This window comes from Miscanthus floridulus, chromosome 18 (genome assembly GCF_019320115.1).
Source record: "Miscanthus floridulus cultivar M001 chromosome 18, ASM1932011v1, whole genome shotgun sequence".
Classification (NCBI taxonomy): domain Eukaryota; kingdom Viridiplantae; phylum Streptophyta; class Magnoliopsida; order Poales; family Poaceae; genus Miscanthus; species Miscanthus floridulus.
Genome location: NC_089597.1, coordinates 113,090,311 through 113,114,476, shown reverse-complemented (window position 1 = coordinate 113,114,476; position 24,166 = coordinate 113,090,311). Strand labels below are relative to the sequence as shown.

Genomic DNA, 24,166 nt, shown 5'->3' with positions numbered 1-24,166 from the left:
TGATGATCAATTAAGTTGTTCTATGATGTAATATGGTAACCTGACCCTGTTATATGTTCTTATGGGATTAAATGGGAGCTTAAGCATAACCTGATAATACTTGAGAATAAAAGTTTGACCTATTAAAAATGCTAACTGCAGTAAACCAGAGTCTATCCTTTTGAGCTTCATAACCCCATGTTAGCTTGCTAAGTACGGAATGTACTTACACTTGTTTATTTTCTTTACTTGGATAAAAAATCCCGGATGGGTAACAGATGACAACGGGTATGAGGATTTCCCGGAGGATTATTAGGCTTGTGGTCAACCAGTTGACCTTCCCTGTGATGATGGCCACGAGAGTTCATTCTATTTTTATTATTCCGCTATGATGTATGAGACTAAGTTCTATTATAACTCTGATGTATGAGACACTGTGATGATACTATTGTAATTTGTCAGCTTGTGTGTGTGATTGATTCCTGGGCACACACGAGTTTAGTGCATTCAATTTTATCCTTAAAATTGGGTGTGACAACGGCCGGTGTTGAAATCGGCTAAGTCCGATTCAGACGACTGGCAGCGCTACTTCGTGACTCTACATCTCCTAATCCAGTTCGAGTTAGCAAAAATGGTATTAGTGAAAGTTGTACAACTATGTGAGATCTTCAACTTTGATTTAGGAACCATCATCTAATTCTCAATGGTTAGCCAGTGAAAATGCTCCTAAGTGAGGCACATTGAAACTGTAAATGGCTTTAGGACAGCGCAAATTCTCCAAGTCTAAAAATAGTATTTCTTTGCTACTTTGGATCTATTTGGACTATGTTAGGCACTGAATTGGCTCATGACCCTTAAATAAAGTTTGTTCCACATAAGATAAGCTACAACTTTTATTAAGAGTGCACTGCCATGCAAATACTCTATGCTATAGTTCAACTTTGGTCAAAGTAGGATCATGAAAATTAGAGTTTCTAGAATAACTATGACTTGGGGGTTGTTTTGGTCCATGTCATGAATATCAAACTTGTTCCATGTACCATCCTAAGTGTGTCTAAGGTATTTTAGTGATCAATATCAACCACTTACCTTAACAAGCATGACCATAAATCATACACACGTTGCAACATAGAATAACAAAGGTATGTTTCGTATATTTATAATCATATATGAATGAATGATGCTTATGCTCATGCAATGTAAGTGCAAAAGTACAAGCCTAGCGCCTAAAGTGTTACAAACCACCTCTCTGAACTTTTAAAACCGTTCGTTTTACCTCCCTGACCAGTTATAACTAAAAAATAAAAAATAAAAAGACATTGTGCATGAGTCCAACAAAATTGGAGTCCAACAAATAAAAAATAAAAAGACAAAGCCGCTTAGAACTGGTCAGGAGGTACACTGAACGGTTTTAAAAGTTCAGGGAGGTGGTTTATCCGGTTTTAGAGTTCAGGGAGGAAAAGTAGACTTTTGTAAAAGTTGAGAAAGGTAATGTGGACTTTTTTCAAAAAAAACGATGGAGGACTGGTGTGGAGTTATGTGCGATCTGCTCGTGTGTCTAGAGGACAGCTAATTCAGGATTAAATAATTCACAAAAAAAATATTCAGGATTAAATTTGCTTCTCCAATTTTTGTTTGACTCCCTCTCGTCGATCATTAGCTACGTTATATTCAGAGTTCGACGTCACTCTAAACCAGCTTAACATAGCAAAATATATAAATATAATATAATAATAACTCACAATGTTCCGTATATTCTAGGTGTAGAGAATATTTTCTGAAAAAAATCAAATCAGCTTAAATTTGTAAAATGTATAATAATAAATCACACAAGTGAAATATTTATGTGCTATGATCACGCGGACTTCCCCCGCGTCGTCCGTACGGGGCGACTCGGGGGCGACCTAGCCACCGTCGCCAGGCCTCCCATCGTGCCTCTCCCCGGCCGACGCCGCTGCTCCCCGGCAAGTGGTGGCGGCGGCCCGCGGTGGCGCCCAACCAGGCCTCCCTCCGCAACACCTTCCACCTCTTCCCACATCTCCTATCTCCCATTCTCCATGTCTAGCGGCGAGCAGAGTGGCCAGCGCTGAGCCAGATCAGCGCTGCCTGGCCTTGGATCCGGCGATCCTAGCCCCGGATCTGGCCACTCGGAGTCCCGGCGCTCGGCTTTGGCGTGCAGGCGAGGGGCAAGGTAGCCCAATGGCCGACGCTTCTTCTGGGATCGGGTCCGGCGTACCCAGCCCCGGATCCGACGCCACCGAGGCTGGCGGGGCACGGATGCAGTGGCGGCGCACCAGGGCGCGGCGGATGTGCGAGCGTGGGTGTGGTGGCGGCGACCGCCGCCGACGCGTACGACCCGGCCACCGACTGCTTGCGGTGGCTGAACGACCTCATGTACCGCCACAACGCGCTGCTCCGGGCAAAGCTCGCCGAGCTCCGGCGCACGCACCGGGACCGGAGCGTCTCGCTCATCTATGTCGACTACTACGGTGAGGTTGTTGGATTCGTCAGTGCCCCGGCGCTGAACGGCTTCGCCCCCGCCACGACGCTCGACGCGTGCTGCGGCGGCGGCGGATTCCACAACGACATCTTCATTGTGCACTGCACGGAGCCCAGCGTCGTGATGTGCGCCGACCCGTCCAGGTACATGCCTTGGGACGGGCTGCACATGACAGAGGCCGTGTACTAGACCATGGCGTGCGGGCTGCTAGACGCCCCGTTGGGCAGGGGAGAAGCTGGGCGAGTGCCAGCTGCCGCCGCCAAGACCCACCGCAGGGCCCCGCGCCGCACGCCCGGCTCTGGGGAGGCGCCCCTGCACGGAAAGGTCAAGGCGCTCCTGCACAATGTCGAGGAGGAGTAGGGTTGCGCCACCGCCGCCCTCGTCAATCCCGCGCGCATCCAGGCGCTACTCGGCTTCTCCAAATCCCCTGCCCAGCTTCTTGCATCCACGCTGCCTAACAACCAGCCCCCCAAAGGCGCGGTCCTAGGTGGGATTGCTGGGTGGTGGCACACCAGCGGCGTTGCGGGCCTCTTGGCCGGCGGCAGGCAACCGGGCGCGTGCACAGCCAACACCGCAACGGGCGGCGCCTGGAGCGTGTCACGCTTGGGTGCGTTCATGACACCGGCGACGGACGCTGCCGTCGCGGCTGGGGCCGTGGGTGTGTGGGCAGCATCTTCTAGGATGAAAATCCTTCTTGAGTGCTCTTACATTGACGATGGCATATGCGGATGTCAGTCCCCTTGCTGAAGGTGTCATTGGAGCGCTAAAGCTGCCCTGCCCTGCCCCAAAGCTCCAGCTCCGCTGCTCAACTTCGGCTTCGACTCGTCATCTGCAGGTCTCAAGGCAAAAGCCCTTACGAGCATGGTGCTTCGATTTTCGATAATGGCATCTGTGGACGTCATTCCCCTTCTTGAAGGCATCAACACAAACACGTCTGCCCCGCCGAGCCCGACATGACCTTGCTCTCTCCCACCTTTTGTGCCTCCTTGATCCTTGCTCCCTTCTTGGGCGAGACTGGCCCCTGGCTGTTAGTTCATTGCCAATGTTTCGACGAGTGTCCTCCTCTGGCGTCTCTGCTCCATCGGCGCTCTCCTTGATGGTGACAGAAAATCTAATGCCGAGTGGTGTTTCCACCGCTGCCGCCATTCTTCTTCATGGTTTCCTCCCCGTGGACGGCGTTGAATGGTGGTACGTGGGCTCGGATGTGTTGTAGGTGTCACCATCAGTTTCAAGGGAGATAGCCGTGTCCGGTGATCCTCGGCTTGCGTGTCCGTCACCACTCTTAGTCCCCACTCCACTGTTGGTCCTCAGATGAAGGGTGGCAGTGGAGCGGCATAGCTACGAGGAGTGGTGCAGGGCATAATGGTCAGGCGTAACCGGCAAGTATGCTGTTTGGCGGTGGCGCAAATCGACGATCGGTTGGTGTCCTTCGGCTTGGGTCAAGGCTTATCCTTGAGTCCTCGTGTTGGTTCTTCTTGTTTTTCTATTAAGTGTTGCTGTTGTTGGTGTTGTGGTTGTTGTTGTTGTAATCTCTCCCTCTTCCCCTTTGTACTTCTCTGGTCTTATTGTATCTGGATTGGCGCCATGCCTTTCCACCTCCTGGCTTGCCCAACATTTGTGGAATGAAAATTCAGGTGGGGATAGTTCATCCCCCGGTGACCTTTAAAAAATTCACACAAGTATTCAATTAAAAAAGTGAAATCAATTTTGTTAGATTATATATCTATACACATAAAAAGCGGCAAAGGAAATCGTCTGCACCACCATCTCGCCCTGTCAACAAATAAAAAAGGCAAAGGGAATCGTCTGTGCCTCATCCCGCCCCGTTGACACAAGGCCTGTTCGCTTGGTCGTAAACGATCGTAAATTTTCAGCCAGAACAGTATTTTTCTCTTACACCAAACCAGCCAGCAGTAATAATCCACGATCATATACGATCGTTTCAGCTCCAGCTGAACAGGCTGACAGCCGCGGATGCGCCACCACCCGTTCACCCCCAGCTCATGGATGTGCGACCACCCGTCGACATGACCATGGATGCATCGCCACCCGTCATTGATCTGTGAAAGATATCGACGGGGACAGACGTCGGACAAGGGGTCATCGATGTGGATGGGTAAGGGTATCGAGCAGCCGCCGCAACTGGTGATGTGGAAGAGTCAACAACGTCGATGGGGAAACGGCATCGAGCACCCACGGTCGATGGATGGCCACATGCGTCATCGTATACATAAACAAAGTTTTGTTGCCCCAGTGCAAACAGGCATATATCTAGTATAGAAAAGAGCTCGTCTCTAAAAAATCGTTTTTAGTAGTGGTAAAGAGAGAATCGGCTGTCTTTTTTGTGTTGTGGCTGCTGCTGGCTACAAGTTTTCACTACTAGAATAAAGTGAATAAACTTAACCCAGGCGGTCATTTTTTATTTTTTCAGGCGGGCAAGTCGTCCGCCTCCGACAAAAGGCCTACGTTAATGGCTATTTTCGGAGGCGGTCCAAATGCCCGCATGCGAAAATCGATTAAAAAACAAAAAAGAAAAAGCTTGCAACCCAAACCAGGCCCAGATCTGGGCCTCGTGCCGCTACCCTTGCACGCTCCCCGCACCCCGATTTGCTGTCGGAGAAGCCGGATCCAGCCTCGGTCCACGCGCGCCGCCGGATCCGCGCTGCTTGGGGAGGAAGAAGAGGATCCACTGCCGGATCCGGCCTCCCCGCCGCCCGATCCGGCCTTCCCACTGGCCGCCATCGCCGGTTCCAGCCTCCCCGCACGCGCCGTTACCAGATCCGCGCTGCTCAGGGAGGGAGATCAAAGAGTGAGAAGAGGGAGCCGCCGCCAGATCCGGCCTCTCCGCCCACGCTGCCGCCGGATCGGCCTTCACACGCACCGTCGTCGCCGATCCGACCTCCCCACGCGCGCCGTCGCCAGATCCATGCCGCTCAGGGAGGGAGAAGAGGGAGCCGCCGCCGGATCTGGCCTCCCCACCCATGCCGCTGTCGGAGACCCGCGCCCCGCGCCGCCGTCAAAGAACCGCGCCTGAGCGCTGCCGAGGGGCACGCGAGTGCCGCTGGGGAGGGGGGGCGCGCGAGCGCCACTGACGAGGGAGGGAGGAGAACTGGTGCAACGCTTGTGGATGAGGGAAACAGAGAGAAAGGAGAGCTGGTGTGTTAGGGTTTCGTTTCTCATTATATATTCGAGACTGGTGATGGGCTAACGTGGGTCTAGAGATGGTTAGCGGGTTAGGCCTGATTTGCTGAGGCGGGCATTTTAAAGGTCCACCTCCGAAAAGGGATTTACGGAAGCGGGTCTTTTAAGGCGTTCACCTCCGTAAATAGACTATTTTCGGTGGCGATTGTCTTAAGGCGTCCGCCTCTGTAAATCCATTTTTGGAGGCAGGGCATTTTCTAACCGCCTCTGTAAATAAAACAACCACCTCTATAAATACATTTTGTGTGACGGTTAATTGTGACTGCCTTCGTAGATAAAAATGTCCGTCTCTAAAAACCTTGAGGCATTTTACGAGACGGTTGGATTTTGTGACCGTCGCCGTTAATGTTTGAGCGGTTTCTTGCAAAATCAATTTTGTAGTAGTGTTTTTTTTTCTTTCTAGGGATGTATACTTGTAGCTACTGAGAACTTGCCTCCGGCTGCAGCAGTAGCGCTGCAACAAGCGCAGCCACTTAGGCTGAACTAGCAAACATGCCCGTGCGTTGCAACGGAAAAAAAATCGAGTTTAAATGCGTCTCTTCTCCATTTTGCTGGCATAACTGCAACCGTATCGCTGAAACTTATTTGATTATATCTACTTTTGACGTATCAGATTGCTAATGTATCTCCTGGCAACCGGCCGCGACTCTTTTCACTAATGATAAACAACAATTGTATTTCATTATTCATAATATTGACAGCCATTACAAAACTGGAAAAATCTTCAGAATATAACACAACTTAGCTTCTCAACAATTATTGCTCAACAAATAAAATATAGCCTAATGGTTCAGATCACGTAGATATAATGAGTGGTGCTCCTCCAAAACATAAAAAGAATGTAGTTGCTGAACCTGTTTCGTATCATATATATGCTGCTGAATTCTCCTCTAGTACTGTAATAACAAACTGTGAAGCTCTAATGTGTCTGATGCTAATAGCAATGTGTTTCTCAATTATTACTGTGTATAAGGCAACGCACACAACACTATCTATCATCTATCATAGTTTCTGTAGATGGATTGGATTCTGCTAAAAGAACATCATGTTGTTGGCAGACTTGTTCATCACCCACCCCCTGATCTCCTCCATCAGCTTTGTCTGGAACTCTGGATGGACAATGGCCCCCGCGCAACTTTCCAGCACACCTCATCAACGACGGGAGCGTTGCAGAGCAAGAACTTGGCGAGCGCCCTCTGCGCAACGGACCCCTCGTAGTTGCACCCAATTGATCTCCTTTGGTCCTCTCCCTCGGACAACTGGGGATCTCGACGTCAGTACGTCACGCGGCGGCACGGCGAGCCCGCGCGTGCGGATCGTACCTGAGCTTGTGCGAAGCGTTGAGGACTTCCTTATCGACGTAGTAGCTGCTGTCCTTCACTGGGTGAGGCTCTGGCAGGAAGAACAAGGACAGCGTTCCATCCTCGGGGTCCGCTCCAGGATCCGGGCCACCGTCGTGACGGCAGACGCGTCGTCGTCTCGGGAAGCATCCCGGTTATCTCGAGGTTGCGGAGCATCGGAAAGAATGGGAAGACGAAGCTGCTTCCGGGCGGACGTGAGGTGCAGCCGCTCCACGGTCCATGCCGACAAAGAGCTTCATGAAGACCGAACACCGCCTCGGCTGCGCGCTCCACGACGCAGAAGTCGAGAGCGCAGAACGAGATCTTACGCGGGGCGGCGTGCATGGTGAGGAACGACGGCGACGGCTGTTCCGCCGGGATCGCGCCACGGTAGTCGAAGGCCCGCAGCTCCGGCGATCCGACGTTGACGGTGGCCAGCCCGTGGCAGCACCGTAGGGCCAGCCTGCGGAGGCACGCGCCGTGGATGTAGAGCTTGGTTAGGTTCCCGCAGGCCTTGAGTGTCAGGTTCTCGAGGCTCGCGCAGACGGAGACAAGCCGTTGTAGGGAGCCTCTTCTGCCGGTGACCCTTGTCAGGTGCAGTGTGTCAGAGCGATGGTAGGGCGATGGCCGACGGCAGGCGGCAGGTTGATCGAGCAACCGTCGAGGCGGAGTGCGCGTAGCACGGCGCTGGAGGAGAAGAGGCTTCTTGGCATGATACTTCTCCTCCCCCGGACGGGGTTCCTCCTCGTCGGCGGCGGCATGCCCTTCCTCCATCTTGGCGTCACCGGTGACCGGCTGGCCCTACTAACGCACGTTCCCGTGGCCGCAACAACTTGCATCATGAATACGTGGAGACCATCCGGGCGGTGTCGCACCGAGCTGCATAGTCCGGCACCGTCGTTTGAATTTTTTTTTCCGGAGCGCGCACATAAACACATCTGAGTTGCTTCCTTAAACTAATCGTGCCGCTGCTGGATTTTGGCCCTCGTAAGATAGGATGTCGGACCAGCAATAATTTGGCTTTCTGTTTTCTAACTTGGTCTCTTGCCGGGCACAAACTTCAAATTGCGGGCTTCAATGTAATAGGGTGGACATATTATGTTATGGGAAGTAAATTAAAAAGCCGGGTTGAAAGAGACATTTTACTATATAGAAAATAAAATAAGATTTTATCTAATTTATTTTCTATTTGAATTAAGATTCCTATTCCTATTTAGTTTATTAGGCTCCGAGAGATCTATTTGTCCTAACTATCTAGGGTCATATAAGCCTATACGGAAAAAACTATTGACTACCGGTAATTATGGGGAGGTGGACGAAAAAAATGGATGGATGAAAAAAAAAATACCGGAAATTTTGCCTCTTTATTATATTAGGTATAGATAGAGTAGCTTGTGAATTACCCTTTCTTGTCTAGGAGAGGAACATTAGTCGTACTGCTGTTTGGTTAGGCCAAGCGCCTGTGTGCGTTCTTGACCTCATCAGTCATCAACAACAACGACTGTAACGATTCTTTTTTCTAGCTAATGAATCTCTCTTTTACTAAAAAAAATGCTCTTTATTTCATGACAGAAGCTGTATGGGTGCTTCAAATGTCCAAGGTGTTGCTAATCAGTGCAGCCGCCTGGACCCCCGTAGTAGAACATGTTATCCAAAAATGTGCTAGCTTGGTAGCATTTCTTGTTGTTTGCATCAACATTAACAGACCCAACCGGCAGGGTATATCCCTGGCCATTAGAATCGACAAGCTGAACATTCTGAAAACTTGCCGAGTCTTTTCCAGGCCATTGCCCATTGCCCATTGGGGGACTTGCATGTCCTTTGTAACACTTAGTGTAACCACCCCAGGTTATTTCTCCGGCACGATCCTGCAAGCTGTTAAATATACTTTTCGGCCAGAACCCAACGGGCTTCAGATTGCTTATGTCATACCCAAAGTGTAGCCACCAATCTCCATCGTCTTTATTCTGCAATACAATTTTACATGGATCTATGGTTACGCAGTGAGAGATAACAAATATAACTAATACCAACAAAACCGAATATTGATATGATTCACCACTCATCGATTGTTGTGTGATTTGATCCTCTCAACTCATAACATATATACCAAGATGCCAAATGGAAATATAAAGAATGTGTTATTAATTCCTTACAGATTGGGCTTGTCAAATCAAAATATTGTCATATGAGGGAAGTCGACCTATTGCAAGTTTATAATATAATAATGAGTTATTCAACTTCTCCTTGCCAATCCGCGCCCAATCAATAGTGCTCATGCTCACCTAGATGTTTAAACAGTCCAGGATACTCAGTAGTTAGCTACTTAGGTGGACTAAACAGCCATGTAATTGTCCTAAACGACTAGAGAAGTGAACAAGAATGGCCACCGTGTAGCGTCTACATGCCATTTAATCTAATCTAAATTCATGGCTGTTAGTTTAGGCAAACACTAATCCCACCACACCTTAGGGTGTCTCTAATAGTATGAGCTACCACTAACTCTAAGCTGATAAATATGGAGAGAGCGAGACTGTAGCATAATGCTGTGAGAGAGGGATGCACCGTGAAATGTGCGAGACTATCTCTTAAGTATCTTGATTTTTACACTTTAGTGGTTGAAAAATTGATTCAACTAGCTCTAAACTAGACCATTGAAGGCGCCCTTATTAGCTACTCTATCACTCTATAAATTTGGAACTGCAACCACTAGTGGCATATTCGGAAAGCTGATGCAAAAAAAATGACATTGAACTGGTGCACGTATCATTTATATGGTAACAAGTTTAGCTTATGAACTTTATCAAGCGGTGTTATTAATTAGACAATTTTCTCTTTAAGAATAGCAGGCGTGGCGGTCCAGTATAATCTTTACTCCCTATATCTTGATGCCATGAAGCAGTAAGATATTTTTGCATATATGATGACATTATGTACATTATACCTTAAATATCTTGAATGATATTTTAGGCTGACCATTTGCTGGTTCTAAGGTATCTCCTGGTGTAATAGGAGCATCCTTCACAGGTACAAAACCATTACAGTCCAGATTAAAGCATCCAGTTGACTCGTGTCCATCAGCCTGCAAATAAAAACAAAATTGCTTATGGGTGTGGCACAATAAGGATACTTGAGTAAAGAAGAACTTATAGGTTTTTATTTCATACCGTCCAGTATACAAAAAAGCGTGTCTTGCTGTCACCAAAGCGGGATGGGTTAACCTATGTATAACAAGGAATTTGTGAACTATATATATCTACTAAATCCGCCCTAAATTATAAGACGTTTTGGCTTTTCTAGATACATTGCTTTTATTATGTACATAGAAAATGTCATGTATCTATATCTATGTGCATAGCAAATATCACGTATCTAGAAAAACCAAAACGTCTTATAATTTAGAATGAAGTATATATATATATATATATATCATAATATGGCATACTATCGACCCTACCAAAATGGTGGACTTCTCCTAGTGTTTTTAAGTAGTAATAAAACACTATCACTAGTCATAGCACATAGGAACCTCACTAGGAGGCATTTAGTAGGAAAAATTTATACTAAATTTTGAATGCTAAAACACTAGGAGAAAGCTCACCTCACTAATAGAAGTCTAAAATTCTGGTTGTGCGATGACTTACCATCCAACCCGCTTGCATATCATTGTAGTCACTATTGCCGAGCATGCCATTTGATACCCACATTAGTGCACCAGTAAATCCCATTTCACTTAGAATGGGGAAATTATAAAACATCTAGAGTTGCCATGCCGCCTGTGTATCCACCGGTTGGGGGGCTGTTCGCATCATAGACTGCGTACTATGAAAAAATAGCACACTTTTCGTGATCAAATGTAATTTTACAATTGTTGGAAAAACATGAGCCATCCATTAGACGAGATCGGACAATGAAATAATAGGAGGTACCAATGTAAAAGTACCTGGAGTTACTAAATAGGTGGAGATCGTACCAAAGTTATGTGGTGCAAGTACCAAAATATGTGACGCCCAATTTATTTTTTACTTTATTATTTTTTCGATTATGGGTAAATTGGTAATTTTAGCATCTTCCTTGAAGGGCAAAGATGGAATTTCCCATCTCATCCCTGTCTAAAGTCTAAACCTGTCGCTCCCATCTCAGTCAAGTTCTTTCTCCCCTTGAACTCAAAAAAAAGTTCTTTCCCCCCTTTCCTGAAGCTGCTAGTCGGTCGTAAGCGGCCACGTCGACGACCGCTGGTGCCCCACCGTCGCGGCGACCTCGCACGCGAAGAGCTGCTAGCACCGGTCGCGTACCGGCCTTGGCGTAGTCTCCTCTCGCGCTGAGATCTCCTCAGCGGAGAAGGGGAACACGGGCGCCATGGTCCACCACCAGTTGCGCCACCAAACTCCTGCCACCGTCGTCGCCTCGCCAGCGAAGATTGGATAGCACCGGGCACGTCTACCGACCTAGGCACGCTGCTCGGTGCATTCTCCTCTCCGCGCTCAAGGCCACCAAGCGCCGCCCGGCCCCTCAGCCTGTCTCCTTCTCACGTTTTCGAATGAGGGCCTGTTTAGTTCCCAAAAATTTTTGCGCAGTACCCATCACATCAAATCTTGCGGCACATGCATCACTACCGGAAACCGGCGATTTGCCGAGTGCCGGAGGCTTTGCCGAGTGTATTTTATCGGGCACTCGGCAAAGACCGTGTTTGCCGAGTGCCAAATAAAATACACTCGACAAACAAAAACACACGGCAAAATACGTCTTTGCCGAGTGTTTTTTTCTGGCACTCGGCAAAGATGTATTTTGCCGAGTGCCTTTGTTTTGGCACTCGGCAAAGAGGCTTTTTGCCGTGTGCATTTTTTTTTGCCCTCGGCAAATCAGTTTTTCGAAGCAATTTTTGAGGCCCTAAATGAATTCAAATGAAAAACTTTTCAACTACAAAGTTGTATAACTTCTCAAGATCTACAAAGTTTATTTTGGTCATTTCTTCATTTGACAAAGCGACAATAATGTTGTTCATAAAATCTACATCTATCATATCTCTCATATTAGTTTCATGAAAGTAGAAGACAGATATATAAGATTTGTGAACAATGTTACTACCACTATGTCGGATGAAGAAATGACCAAAATAAACTTTGTAGATCTTGATAAGTTATGAAATTTTGTAGTTGGCAACATTTTGATTTGAAATCATCTTATCATGCAAAAACGACGTTTGAATTTGAAAATTTTAAAATTTGAATTTTTCAAAAGACCTCGGATGGAAAAACTTCCTAAATGAAAATTGTAGATCTCCAAAAGTTATGAAACTATGTAGTTGACAACTTTTTGATTTGAAATCATCTTATCATGCAAAACTACGTTTGAATCTCTCAAATTTAAAATTCAAATTTTTCAAACGACCTCGGATGGAAAAACTTACTAAATGAAAATTGTAGATCTCAAAAAGTTATGAAACTTTGTAGTTGACCACTTTTTGATTTGAATTCATTTAGGCCCTCAAACAAGCAATTTACTCTCAGTTTGCCGAGTGCCTTTTTTCTGGCACTCGGCAAAGCCGTATTTTGCCGAGTGCCTATGTTTTGGCACTCGGCAAAGAGGCATTTTACCGTGTGCATTTTTTTGCCCTCGGCAAATCAGTTTTTCGAATCAATTTTTGAGGCCCTAAATGAATTCAAATGAAAAACTTTTCCACTACAAAGTTGTATAACTTCTCAAGATCTACAAAGTTTATTTTGGTCATTTCTTCATTTGACAAAGCGACAATAACGTTGTTCATAAAATCTACATCTCTCATATCTCTCATATTAGTTTCATGAAAGTAGAAGACAGATATATAAGATTTGTGAACAATGTTACTACCACTATGTCGGATGAACAAATGACCAAAATAAACTTTGTAGATCTTGAGAAGTTATGAAATTTTGTAGTTGGCAACATTTTGATTTGAAATCATTTTGTCATGCAAAAACGACGTTTGAATTTGAAAATTTTAAAATTTGAATTTTTCAAAAGACCTCGGATGGAAAAACTTCCTAAATAAAAATTATAGATCTCCAAAAGTTATGAAACATTGTAGTTGGCAACTTTTTGATTTGAAAACATCTTGTCATGCAAAACTGCGTTTGAATTTCCAAATTTTAAAATTAAAATTTTGTAAACGACCTCGAATGGAAAAACTTCCTAAACTAAAAGTGTAGATCTCGAAAAGTTACGAAACTTTGTAGTTCACAACTTTTTTTATTTGAATTCGTTTAGGGCCTCAAACAAATAATTTACACTCGGTTTAGTATAATATATTGGGAACTAAAACGGAATCCAGACATAAGTGACAGTGTGGTGTAGTGGTAGAGGAGGTTTGTGCGCAGCGGGAGGTCTCGGGTTCGAATCCCGTCGGCCACGTAGCCGTGAAATTTACGCGAAAAAAGCCGGAGATGGATGGACGCTGACCGGTGGGGTCCTCCATCAATTAAAAAAAATTCATTTTTTTTTGGTAAAAATTCCCATTTTTTCGGTTCCAACTTTGCCGAGTGTCGGGCACTCGGCAAAGGCTTTGCCGAGTGCCTGACAAAAGACACTTGGCAAAGACGTCTTTGTCGACTCATTTTTTACCAAGTGGTCTTTGCCGAGTGCAGCACTCGGCAAAGCCTTTGCCGAGTGCAAATTGGGCTTTGCCGAGTGCCCCTGGCACTCGGCAAATTCACTGAGTCCGGTAGTGCATGGAGTACTAAATGTAGACGAAAAAAAACTAATTGCACAGTTGGGTGAGAAATCACGAGACGAAACTTTCGAATCTAATTAGCCCATAATTAGACATTAATGGTTAAATACAAACGAAAATGCTACAGTAGTCAAAATCCTAAAAAATTTGCATCTAAACACGCCCTGAGTCGAGTTCCTTGATGATTCCCTGTCCCCGGCGCCTAGGCCCGCAAAGCCCCCCTGACCCCCGCTGCTCCCTGCTGTGAGCACGCACAGACGCACGCGCCAGCAGCCGCGTTGTGGCGCAGGAGCGCAGCAGTTGCCATAGTACAAAGGCATCCTGGCCGTTGATCTGGCGGCGATGGATGTTGTCAGGTCGACCCTCCCCCCGGCAAGCTTCTTAGGCTTGTTTTGTAATACTGATTCATCAAGGTATGGAATAGCCTGTGTAAATCCTTGGATTTGAACACTACTTTCATGCGAACTAGCTAATTAAGGTCTATTTTGTTGTGCTTGTGAACAATTAGTGAACATTGCATCCCGGTTACAACAGCCGTCTCAGGGGATTAAGGATACTGAAGACTGGTCTTTCACAACCTAGGAGTGGGCACTCCCTTAAAGTTATAAAAACAGTGACAATTTCACTATATATGCACGACATGTGGCACATGTCTATACACCTATGAGGCACGTAATCCCTTCAATCAGTGGCGGATCCAGAAATCAAACAAGAGGGGGGCTAAATAATATAAGGATAAAAATTGTACCAGCCATACACTAACACTAATATGCAATAGATATAACAAAGAACACAATTTTATAACCGAGCTTGAGATCCTATGTTCGTCAAATAATTTCTCCTAAATTCACATGTACATTAGTGTGTTCAGGACATAAATGTTGAAGAGCTCAAATTCGGTTAAAAAAGCACTGTAAATTTCGAACCATTCATTGCCGACTCCAGGAAACTGGGCAGTGAATCTTGCACAGCAGAGTAAAATACTACTTACACAGCAGTGCAGGCTGTAGCAGCCAGCAGGGGCGCCGCGAGGGCAGGCCACGGTCGCATCCCACTTCGCAGTCACATGGCCGCCATGGAGAGGAGGAGAAGCTGGAGGCCAGTCGCGCAGCTGCGGTCACGGAGGCCAAAGGCAGAGTAGGACGGGATGGCGAGTGCGTGGGCTTGGGACAGGACGTGGCAGGGGCTGACCGTAGGGTTAGTGCTCGTGTTGGGCTAGGATGTGAAGACCTATTCCCTGCTAATTCGGCCCGCGAGGGGTCTGCAGCCCCGCCAGCCTCCCTCGTGCATCTGCTCCTGCCTCTAATTTGTTTTAGCTTCACCACTGCACCAGGTGGATATAGGTTGAGAGTTACTCCAAACTCCTAGGTAATGTTTTTCGCCCTCCAAAAGGTTAGGGAGTTTATTTAGTTTCCCGGTGCTCAAACAGTTGCTCTTATCTTTTTTTCTTTGGTGTTTGAGTGCTAGTATCTAATAGTGGAGGGCGTAGTTTAATTTCGTCGAGCCGAGCACACAAAACCGGTGATGTAACCTTGTTTCGTTCCCCAGTAAATGCCTGTAAAACTAATGTTTTCAAGAGAAGCATCTATGATCTACAGTAAAATTGATGTGAACTTGTGTAACTGTTGATGAATTCACTGTACAACAAAACTGATGTGAAACTGTTTGTAACCACACAACTTATAAAAAAAATTACAACCTGTATCTGAACTTGTGTAGTAATGCTATGGAATTACAACCCAATTGTAACATATAATTTGAAATCTTTATGAAACCTATGACTTCAAAAAAAATGCAAAAAAGTGTCATGTTTCTTGTAGTGCCCTAGCAAATTCAACTTCATAAGAATGATGATTTTCTTTTATACATACGATATTGGTATAAGATAGAACTTACATATTTTGCAAGCGTTGATTCATCAATTGATGATGCGATGATTCTTATTGAATCAGCTACGGTGAATGAAGAGCTTCTGTTCAGGGATGATATGGATCTCTCATACTTGGATGAACATGATAGATTGATATTGTAGTTTCGAGGTTCACAAGAACTATAAATATCAATAGCGCAAGGCACATATCTTGTGCCATTTTATATGATGGCTATGTTTCGCTCAAGTTCAAGTGAAATTGAACACCGTACCTTACAAAGGAGAAAGCAAATATATATAGAACAGTTTTTGTGCCTAGCTTAAATAATAACAGCTGCAAAAGATATGCTAGCTTAGCTGGGAGCCTGGGACAATTTATTGTATGGATACACATGAAGAGATCATATATGGCAGCTAAAATAATAATTGTGAGAGATATGTGGTTAGTTGGGACATGGGAATATTAAACTAGGCCAGCTATAATAATAATCATACGCGCACCAGCTAAAATAATAATCATATGCCAGCTAAAATATTAATATACATAGTCACATGGGATTTTTTTTCTACTCCCATGTGTACTGCTTCCAACTAATTAGGTGAGTGGGTGCATGGAATTAACAAGAATAATTTTTTAAATAATAGAGAAAATGGTGACGTTCACTTTGGTAGCGCACAAAGCTCATTACCTCCCATGTGCTTACATGTTTGTTACCATATTTGTTGCAATAGCTGCTGTATAACGTGTAAGCATATATGTAAACGATCAATGAGATATTCGTTTCCTTGGGTTCCTTTTTTTCAGCTATTTAATTACTTCATAATTTCAAAAAATCAACGGCTATGATTGATTCTAGCTATATATTACTTCCTACGAGGTAATGGGGTACGATATATAGCAAGGCCCAATACACAAATGCTCTCAAACATAATTCCATTGCATAGATCTCATTTTTATGAAAATTTTTGGTTCAAGAATCATATTTTCAAAGTTTGCATGAAATTAGTTATGAATTTAAAAGATTAAAAAGTATTTTCCTATTTAAAAAAACATTTAAAGGCTGGATTAACCAGGTGACGCCGCATGACAGTACCAAAGCGTGTAACGTGCCCTCTAGTTGACAGGTAGGGTCGCGAGAGGAGGCAGAGCAATTCGTTGCAGAGATTATTGAGACCCCCGCCAGTTTGCAGCTATAGCGCTAATAAAAGACAATATATAGCTGTCCTCTATCATTCACACTGAAATATACAGCTGCTAGCACTGATAACATAAGTATATGCTCCTTTTCTAAGAGTCTACGATTAGAAATAGAACATTTCAGACGATGACAGGTGAGGAATACAGGTATACAGCGCCTTCTCCCCGGACAAAGAAAAAAGACTGCAGAAATTCCTCACCCACCGTCGTCTGAAGCCCCGGTTCCTCATCGAATGGACCCGAAAATGTTATACAAATCTAAAAAAGAAAAAGAGAAGAAGAGACTAGAACGGAGAGTGGCTAATAACGGCAGGACACGAATATCCGAGCGACCTATCTAGCAACAAGACTACTGCCACGCCATATACAGTCTAGTACTGAAGGCCTGATCACACAGTCTGCTGCTATGCATGCATGAGTCCGTATAACTGTACACGAGCGTACGTACGTAAGTGTACGTACGCCGGTCAAGCACAGCGCCGCCGCCATCCGGCCGGCGGCGGCGTCAGGGCAGCCAGGACGACGAGATGGTCAGGTCCAGGTTCAGAGCCGCCGGCTTGCTCTCCTCCTTCACGGCGGCGACGCGGCGAGCGCCTGCTGCCGGCCGAGCAGGTAGCAGCAGCTCCTCGCTGATGGAACTCGAGCCGTCGGCGTCGTCGCTGCTCGCCGCGTCCTCCCACAGGCCGATCGACAGAGTGAGGTCGCATCCCGTGTGCTGCTTCTCGGACTTCTTAGTGTGACTTGGCCTAATCTCCTGGAATAACACAAGCAGATGAGCTAGGTGTTACTACAACTTAGAATTAAGTATCAAGGCATCAACATTAACACGCTAATACTATACTATCACGACTTTGGAAGCATTTGATTCAGACATTTTTATCTAGCTCATGGGTCTGGACTATGGACCATGCATGCATGTAGTAGTAGGGCATAAACAGTCAATACACGGCAGTATGGGAGTTTGGCAGCCTGCCACCTAATGATGCATACAACCAAAATGAAGCTTCTAGGGAATGGTACATGCATATGCATCCATGCATGCATTATTGTTTGAGTAGATCTTGTCAGCAAATTAATCATATATGGGAAAAGCCGTATTGTTACCTTCTCTGTTGTTAGCACGTTGGAGTTCCAAGGAACACGCCCTCTTCTTTGTTCCCAGCAGCTTCTGAGCACTTCCTCTAGCGACGGTCTGCAAGTAAAAATAGTCGAATTTAATCTCAAATCTGAAATTCAGGTAAATTCCTGTTCGATCATTAATTTGAAGATTGCGAGGAAGCGTGATGGGTTTATGCTAATTAACGATGCGCTTACATTATTTGGTATGGTGATGAGTGGCTGCAACCATGGAGCATGGTAGTATAAATGTTCTTGTCTGATGAAGCTGTAGTGTTGCCATCCTGTGACGCATAGACGCAGTGATCTTCACGGCTCAAGAACACGCGCTTGCTGTTGCTCGCCGCGGTTGATGTCAACTTCTGGAGGTTGGACTGATGATGGGTACTGCTGCTACTGGAGCTGGAGCTTCTGTGCATCTGGTCATTTTATTGGAAGAAATTAAACAAGGTTGTGTTATCGTTCAAATAGCTAGAATTAGGCAAGGTTAGCATATATATCTCATATATGAAGCTGAAAAATGCAGTTAATTAATGTGTACGTTAGAAATAATATACAAGCAAAATTATATGCCATGAATTAAAGTACCTGAAGATGGCTCTTGATATGAGATATGCTAACTCCCTTCACGCCCATCAACTGAAGAATTCGCTTCGGAGTTGCTTCTGCATGACAAAAGAAAACGAAAGGTTAACACACACAATAATTAATACGACTGATTCTGAAGCATGATCTTTCAAATTAAATTCTGACAAGATATGGGGTGGGTGTCAATTAGTTCAGAGAATGTGCCCATATATGCTGTTATCCATTAAACCATATTATCATTGTCTTTTATATGAAAAATAACTGCTGTAGTTGATTTTGTGGGTGTATTGCATGAATATCGTTGTCAATTTCTCTATTTGTATGGTTATACAGCTACCTAGAGTTATCAACATGACAACATGTCCGCAGATTTGATATCCGCATTTAAGTATTTATGGATGCAACTATATATATGTGTCCTATACACATGTTTGCTAGAAAATATAATGAACTCATACATGAGTAGTAACTAGAAATATCTATACATATAGGAATTGAAGAGTGTCTGTTAACCAGGCCATATGCAAACTCAGAACACACGCAATCAATATAATCAGCATGAAATAAAAAAATATTCAAGAGAAAATTTGAAAGAAGGGTAAATTTGAGAACAAAATAAAGAGAACAAACTTGCTTTAACTTTGGAAATAATGAAATTAACTTTTTCATAGATAATCATATATATATATATATATATATATATATATATATATATATATATATTACTAAATTGAGTATGTAATTCATATATTTTGCAATAATTCTAAAGATTAGTAACTGGCATGTAGAAACGTTTCAAGCTTCTATGAACAATATTTATCTATCAGCAAAAGGCTATAATCGCCCATACATGATAAATCAAAGGAGAAATTAAAGGAGAATAATCTCATGGATGCTCATCATTCAAGCATGCGAATCACGTGTTTTCCTTTTTATTTGCCCGGTGGACTCCGCCACCAACAAACTCCTGCCTAACAACCTATAAACACTAATTAAGGGGAATGAGAGATAATCAAAACCTCAAAACTACAAAAACTATGCCTTAATCGGTTATACTTCTCCCAAATAAGATTGCAAAAGAAACTATGGATCCAAATCAGTCAAAGCATGCAGGCTAGCTCTCGGGCATGTTTCATGCATGCTGCTGCATAGCCTGCATATGCAGTTGGAGTGGAGGAGAAGAAGGAAGGTATTGGAAGATGACTCACCGTCCTGGCCACCGAGGCACTCGACGGCCTCCACGAACTGCCGGTGCAGCTCCTCCGTCCACCTCATCCGCGGCACCTCTGACCGGTTGTACTGCCGGACCCCTTTTCTCTCAAACCCTCTCATTCTCCCTGCTGCCTCTCCGGTCTGCAGCCTTCACCTTGCTCTATCCCTAGCTAGCTGCTCAATTCTTTCAGACTCTAGCTAGCTAGCTTCTCATATATATATGGTAGTAGCAGAGTTATATATCTAGTTAGATATATATAAGTATGTTGTTGAGAGTTCGGCTGAACGATGACAAACACCTTGCAGCATATATTTAAGTACTTGCTTGCTGCCTACCGTGCACAAGGATGACAGGATGTTGTACTATATAAGGCTGATGGAATGTGTGAAGAAGAAGGAGAAGAAGAAGAAGAGAGAGCAGAACACTCGAAGGGAGAGAAATTAAGAGAAGGCTGAGTTTTCTGACCTAGTCCAGTCAAACATGCTCACTCAGCTCTCTAAAAGGGCAGCAGCAGCACTGCGAAGAAAATATAGGTACGGCCGTAGCCACAGTTTCTGAAAAGCTGGGCTAGCTGTCCATGTTCACGAGACAACGAATGCAAAGTATAATTCAACTAGTGCTTGCATTTTCATATATATGGGATCTATAGCTCTATTCATTATATTGTCCAGGTCGTCTACCTAAAATCGCTGATATATGGTGAACAGTTCTGCTGTTTGACAAAAAGGATCTGCGCTGATATTTCCGGTGGTTAATTCAGTTGTTTCAACGAATGCATTAAATAACAGTCCCTATCTATGTTGGCTAGCAGGTTTGACAAAAGAATTCGAGAAAATTAGCAGTGTGCGTGGAGCGAGCGCTGTCTACGTACGTTTAATTTGATAAATACGTGTACTGGGTTATATAGGATTTTAATCCAGAAGTATACATTAGGCATAATAAAGATTTAAAGGACAATTCAACTCTGGGCCCTGGATTTCCCCAAGAAATGGGAAACGAATGTGATATATAGGCGTAGCTAACACTCTTACACTTGCATGTCGACCCAACAGCAAGTGGCTCTTACACCGTACGCTGCAATGTCAAAACCATGTATGAAAGCATGCAGAAATGGGCATATCCGATCCCTTGGGGAAAAAATCACTCTTCTTGTTAGTGATAGAGTTCAAATGGCTAACATATTGTCACAATATGGAAAATGTGCAATGTCAAAAGAATTTGTTCGTACCTATATCGTCTAAATAGCTAGCTATGTTGATTTGTATGCAGGAAATTAACGCATATATATGACTTGGCAAATCATGTTGCGTCACATTTGATGAATGATTCAGAAGAGATGCCCAAAACCATCTTATAAAGATCATGTCTTCCAACACAATTATTCTTGGCGATAAATTGCTAATGCACGTTTCGTCGATCGGGGCATTAAACCGGTGAGAATATTCTGTGGTTGGTATCGAACCTTGCAAGATGGAATGCTTATGAAGTCAAAGGTAGCAGTTTGCAATTACCTATCAGCATTACACCAGTGGCGACATCGTCACGAGAAAACGATGGGACAGGAAGGACCCAAGCATTCTCTACGTACGGGTAATGAATTGTGGACTTTGGACCACATTCTTGTCCTAGGCAAAAAAAAAAAGAGAGAGAGGAGGCGAGAAAAGTTGCAAGTATCAACATCCAATCCAAATTCATGGATGCATCCTCGGTTCACTTCAGCTCTCGTTGATATGATAGGGACCAGGACACGGTCTTTTGAAATTCTTTCCCCGCTGAGACCTTTCCTAGATAGTAGCCGGGCATTTTTTTTCTGCTTTTTAGAGTGTGGGTGTAAATATATACATATGTGTGTGCTCTAGAAAAAGTTTGATAAAAATGCCTTGAAGATTTCACGAGTCGATCGGATCTTGAAAAACTTGTGAACGAAAAGTTCTCTGCGTGTGTGGAAACCAGACAACATTCTAAGGATCTTTCTTTTCGAGTTACCTTGTTCTAACCCTGTTTAAACGTGAACTTGTTGAACTCATGTGTGCGTGGGACTTTTCTAGTATTAGTAAAACCACAATTACCAATTGTAGAAAATGAGAAAGAGATTATTCTACAGCATAACCATTGATATATTCACTAGTCCTTTTAACCTCCTAGCTACCAAATTCATTTTGTTAGTTTCAAGATGGACCGAGTTTTGCTTTGAGAAAATTCAGAGCTCTGGGGGGGGGGGGGGGGGGGGGGGGGGGGGGGGGGAGGGGGGGGGGACAGCTCACGCGAAGGAAGTGGATATATCTGAGGTGTTTGCTAACAAATTTAATTGCTGCAATAATTTGTTACTTACAGCACACGTCAAGATCCTCCATTTGGTGGAAAGAAAGGTATTGTCCATATTGAAAACTTCATGCATGGCTATGTATATAGCTAGCTGCCTAGAGATGTGCAGGCTTTTACATTCACACAAGATGCGACGGCAGGTACCTTGTCGTAAGGAGCTTTGCCATGAATTGTTGCCGAAATGGTCGACATGCGCGTACCACGCTTGTCGCCTCAGCAATGACAGTTTGAATGATCCGTGTGCATGGTATAGCCCCACATGCATGCACGTACATGTACGCTGTACTTACATACGTGCATACGCAGGACACAGAACTACTATTCTAGGCCGTGCATGAGACTATTATGGTTCTGTTCGTTTGTCTTATAATCCGTACTTTTTAACTTATTTTTTCAGTCGGAATAGTATTTTTCTCTCACAATAAACTAGTCAGAATAGTGTTTCGGCTTTTTTTCAGCGAAGCTAATGGGAGCGCCACGTTGTGACACAGGCCAAGCTCAACCATTCAAAACGTGAGCACGACGTTGTGACACAGGCCAAATATGCACCGTACATATGTACTCTCGACCTCTTTCATATTCGTGGGGCCAGGGTGGGACATCCTTTGAATAAACCCTTTTGGACTTGTTTGGCTGCACTAAGAAACATTCTAACTCACATGGGATCATAGAGACTGAGATGAAAATTTTCCAACTTAATCCCTCCAATCTCAACCATATGGATTAGGGTGGATTGAACTGTAGCCAAACAAACCCATCATGTGTCTTGGGAAAAAAAATTGTAGTGATCCATCAAGGTGAGTAATAGCGTTTCGCAATAGCACCCATAAGGCTAATCTCAATGAGCCGTTGTATTATACTCACCAATTATGTGATACATTGGTTTTTTTTGCTGATGTGTGTCATAGTTTTCGGACCACCGACGAGTAAATTTGTATTGCGCGTCTGGCTCAGATAGCGTGCTCGGAGAACACAAGGGTTAATACTGGTTCGGGCAGAACGTCCCTACGTCCAGTTTACTGCTGCTCGTGTTACCGGCACTTGGTTTACGGTAGGGGTTACAAACGGGCGAGAGTGGAAAAGGATCCCAAGTCTCTGGTGAAAGGAGTGAACGGGTGCTGAGAGCTCGAACGCCGCTCAACCTTGTGTTCGTGTCATGTTCTTATGTTTTCTATCTCATGGTCTGGGTTTTGTGCGGATCTGCCCCCCCCCCATGCTCCTCTTTGTTGGAGCCTCCGGACAAGAACCGCTTCATGAGGACGCAGTCCTTGTATAGGTGCTTGACGGGAAAAACGTGGTTCGGGCATGGCCCTTCGAGCAGCTTCTCGAAGTGGTCCGGGGTGCCCTCAGCGGGCTTTCGACCCCCACTTACGATCGGCGGCGGCCACGAGCGAGCCCTCGCGCTGCTGCTTGTTCTTCTTCTTGCTGGGACGGTTGGAGGTGCCTTCGCCGGCGTCCTCGTCCCGCTTTGCCTTGCCTTTGAGGCGGTCGAAAATCGCCCCGATCGCCTCCTCGCCCGAGGCGTGGCTGGTGGCGATGTCAAGGAGCTCCTTGATGGTTCGCGGGCCCTTACGTCCCAGCTTGTGAACTAGCGACTCGCAGGTGGTCCTAGATAGGAAGGCTCCTATGACGTCGGCGTCGACGACGTTGGGCAGCTCGTTGCATTGCCGAGAGAAGCGCCGGATGTACCCACGAAGAGTTTTCCCGACCTTCTGTCGGCAGTTTTTGAGATCCCATGGGTTTTCAGGATGCGCGTATGTGCCCTAGAAGTTTTCCACGAAGATCTCTTTCAGGTCCGCCCAACTTTGGATTCTGTTGGGCGGAAGGTGTTTCAACCATGTTCGTGCCGAATCAGCCAGGAACAATGGAAGGTTGCGGATAATGAAATTGTCATTATCCGCTCCACTGGCTTAGCAAGCAAGCCGATAATCCTCAAGCTACAGTCTGGGGTTTGTTTCCCCAGTGTATTTTGGGATGTTGGTTGGCGGTCGGTACAGCGGTGGGAAGGCGGCGTTGAGGATGTATCGGCCAAAAGCCTGAGGTCCCGACAAGTCAGGGCTCGGGCTTTGGTCCTCGCCGCTGTTGTAGCGTCTGCCATGATGAGGGTGGTAGCCGTGGCTAGCCTCC

The 24,166-nt window shown here is 45.1% G+C and overlaps 1 protein-coding gene and 1 pseudogene across 1 annotated transcript; both read right to left on the bottom strand.

The window, feature by feature from the left end:
- Positions 1-8,627: 8,627 nt before the first annotated feature.
- On the bottom strand, positions 8,628-16,158 carry LOC136521031 (protein neprosin-like; annotated as a pseudogene).
- Positions 16,159-16,786: 628 nt separating this feature from the next.
- On the bottom strand, positions 16,787-20,239 carry LOC136521033 (myb family transcription factor MPH1-like). The gene is made up of 5 exons (XM_066514751.1): positions 19,710-20,239; positions 18,502-18,578; positions 18,112-18,332; positions 17,902-17,989; positions 16,787-17,551 (listed from the first exon to the last, which is right to left on the bottom strand). The coding sequence occupies exons 1-5, from the start codon at positions 19,831-19,833 to the stop codon at positions 17,303-17,305; spliced, it is 759 nt and encodes a 252-aa protein (XP_066370848.1). The 5' UTR covers positions 19,834-20,239; the 3' UTR covers positions 16,787-17,302.
- Between the last annotated feature and the right edge of the window lie 3,927 nt (positions 20,240-24,166).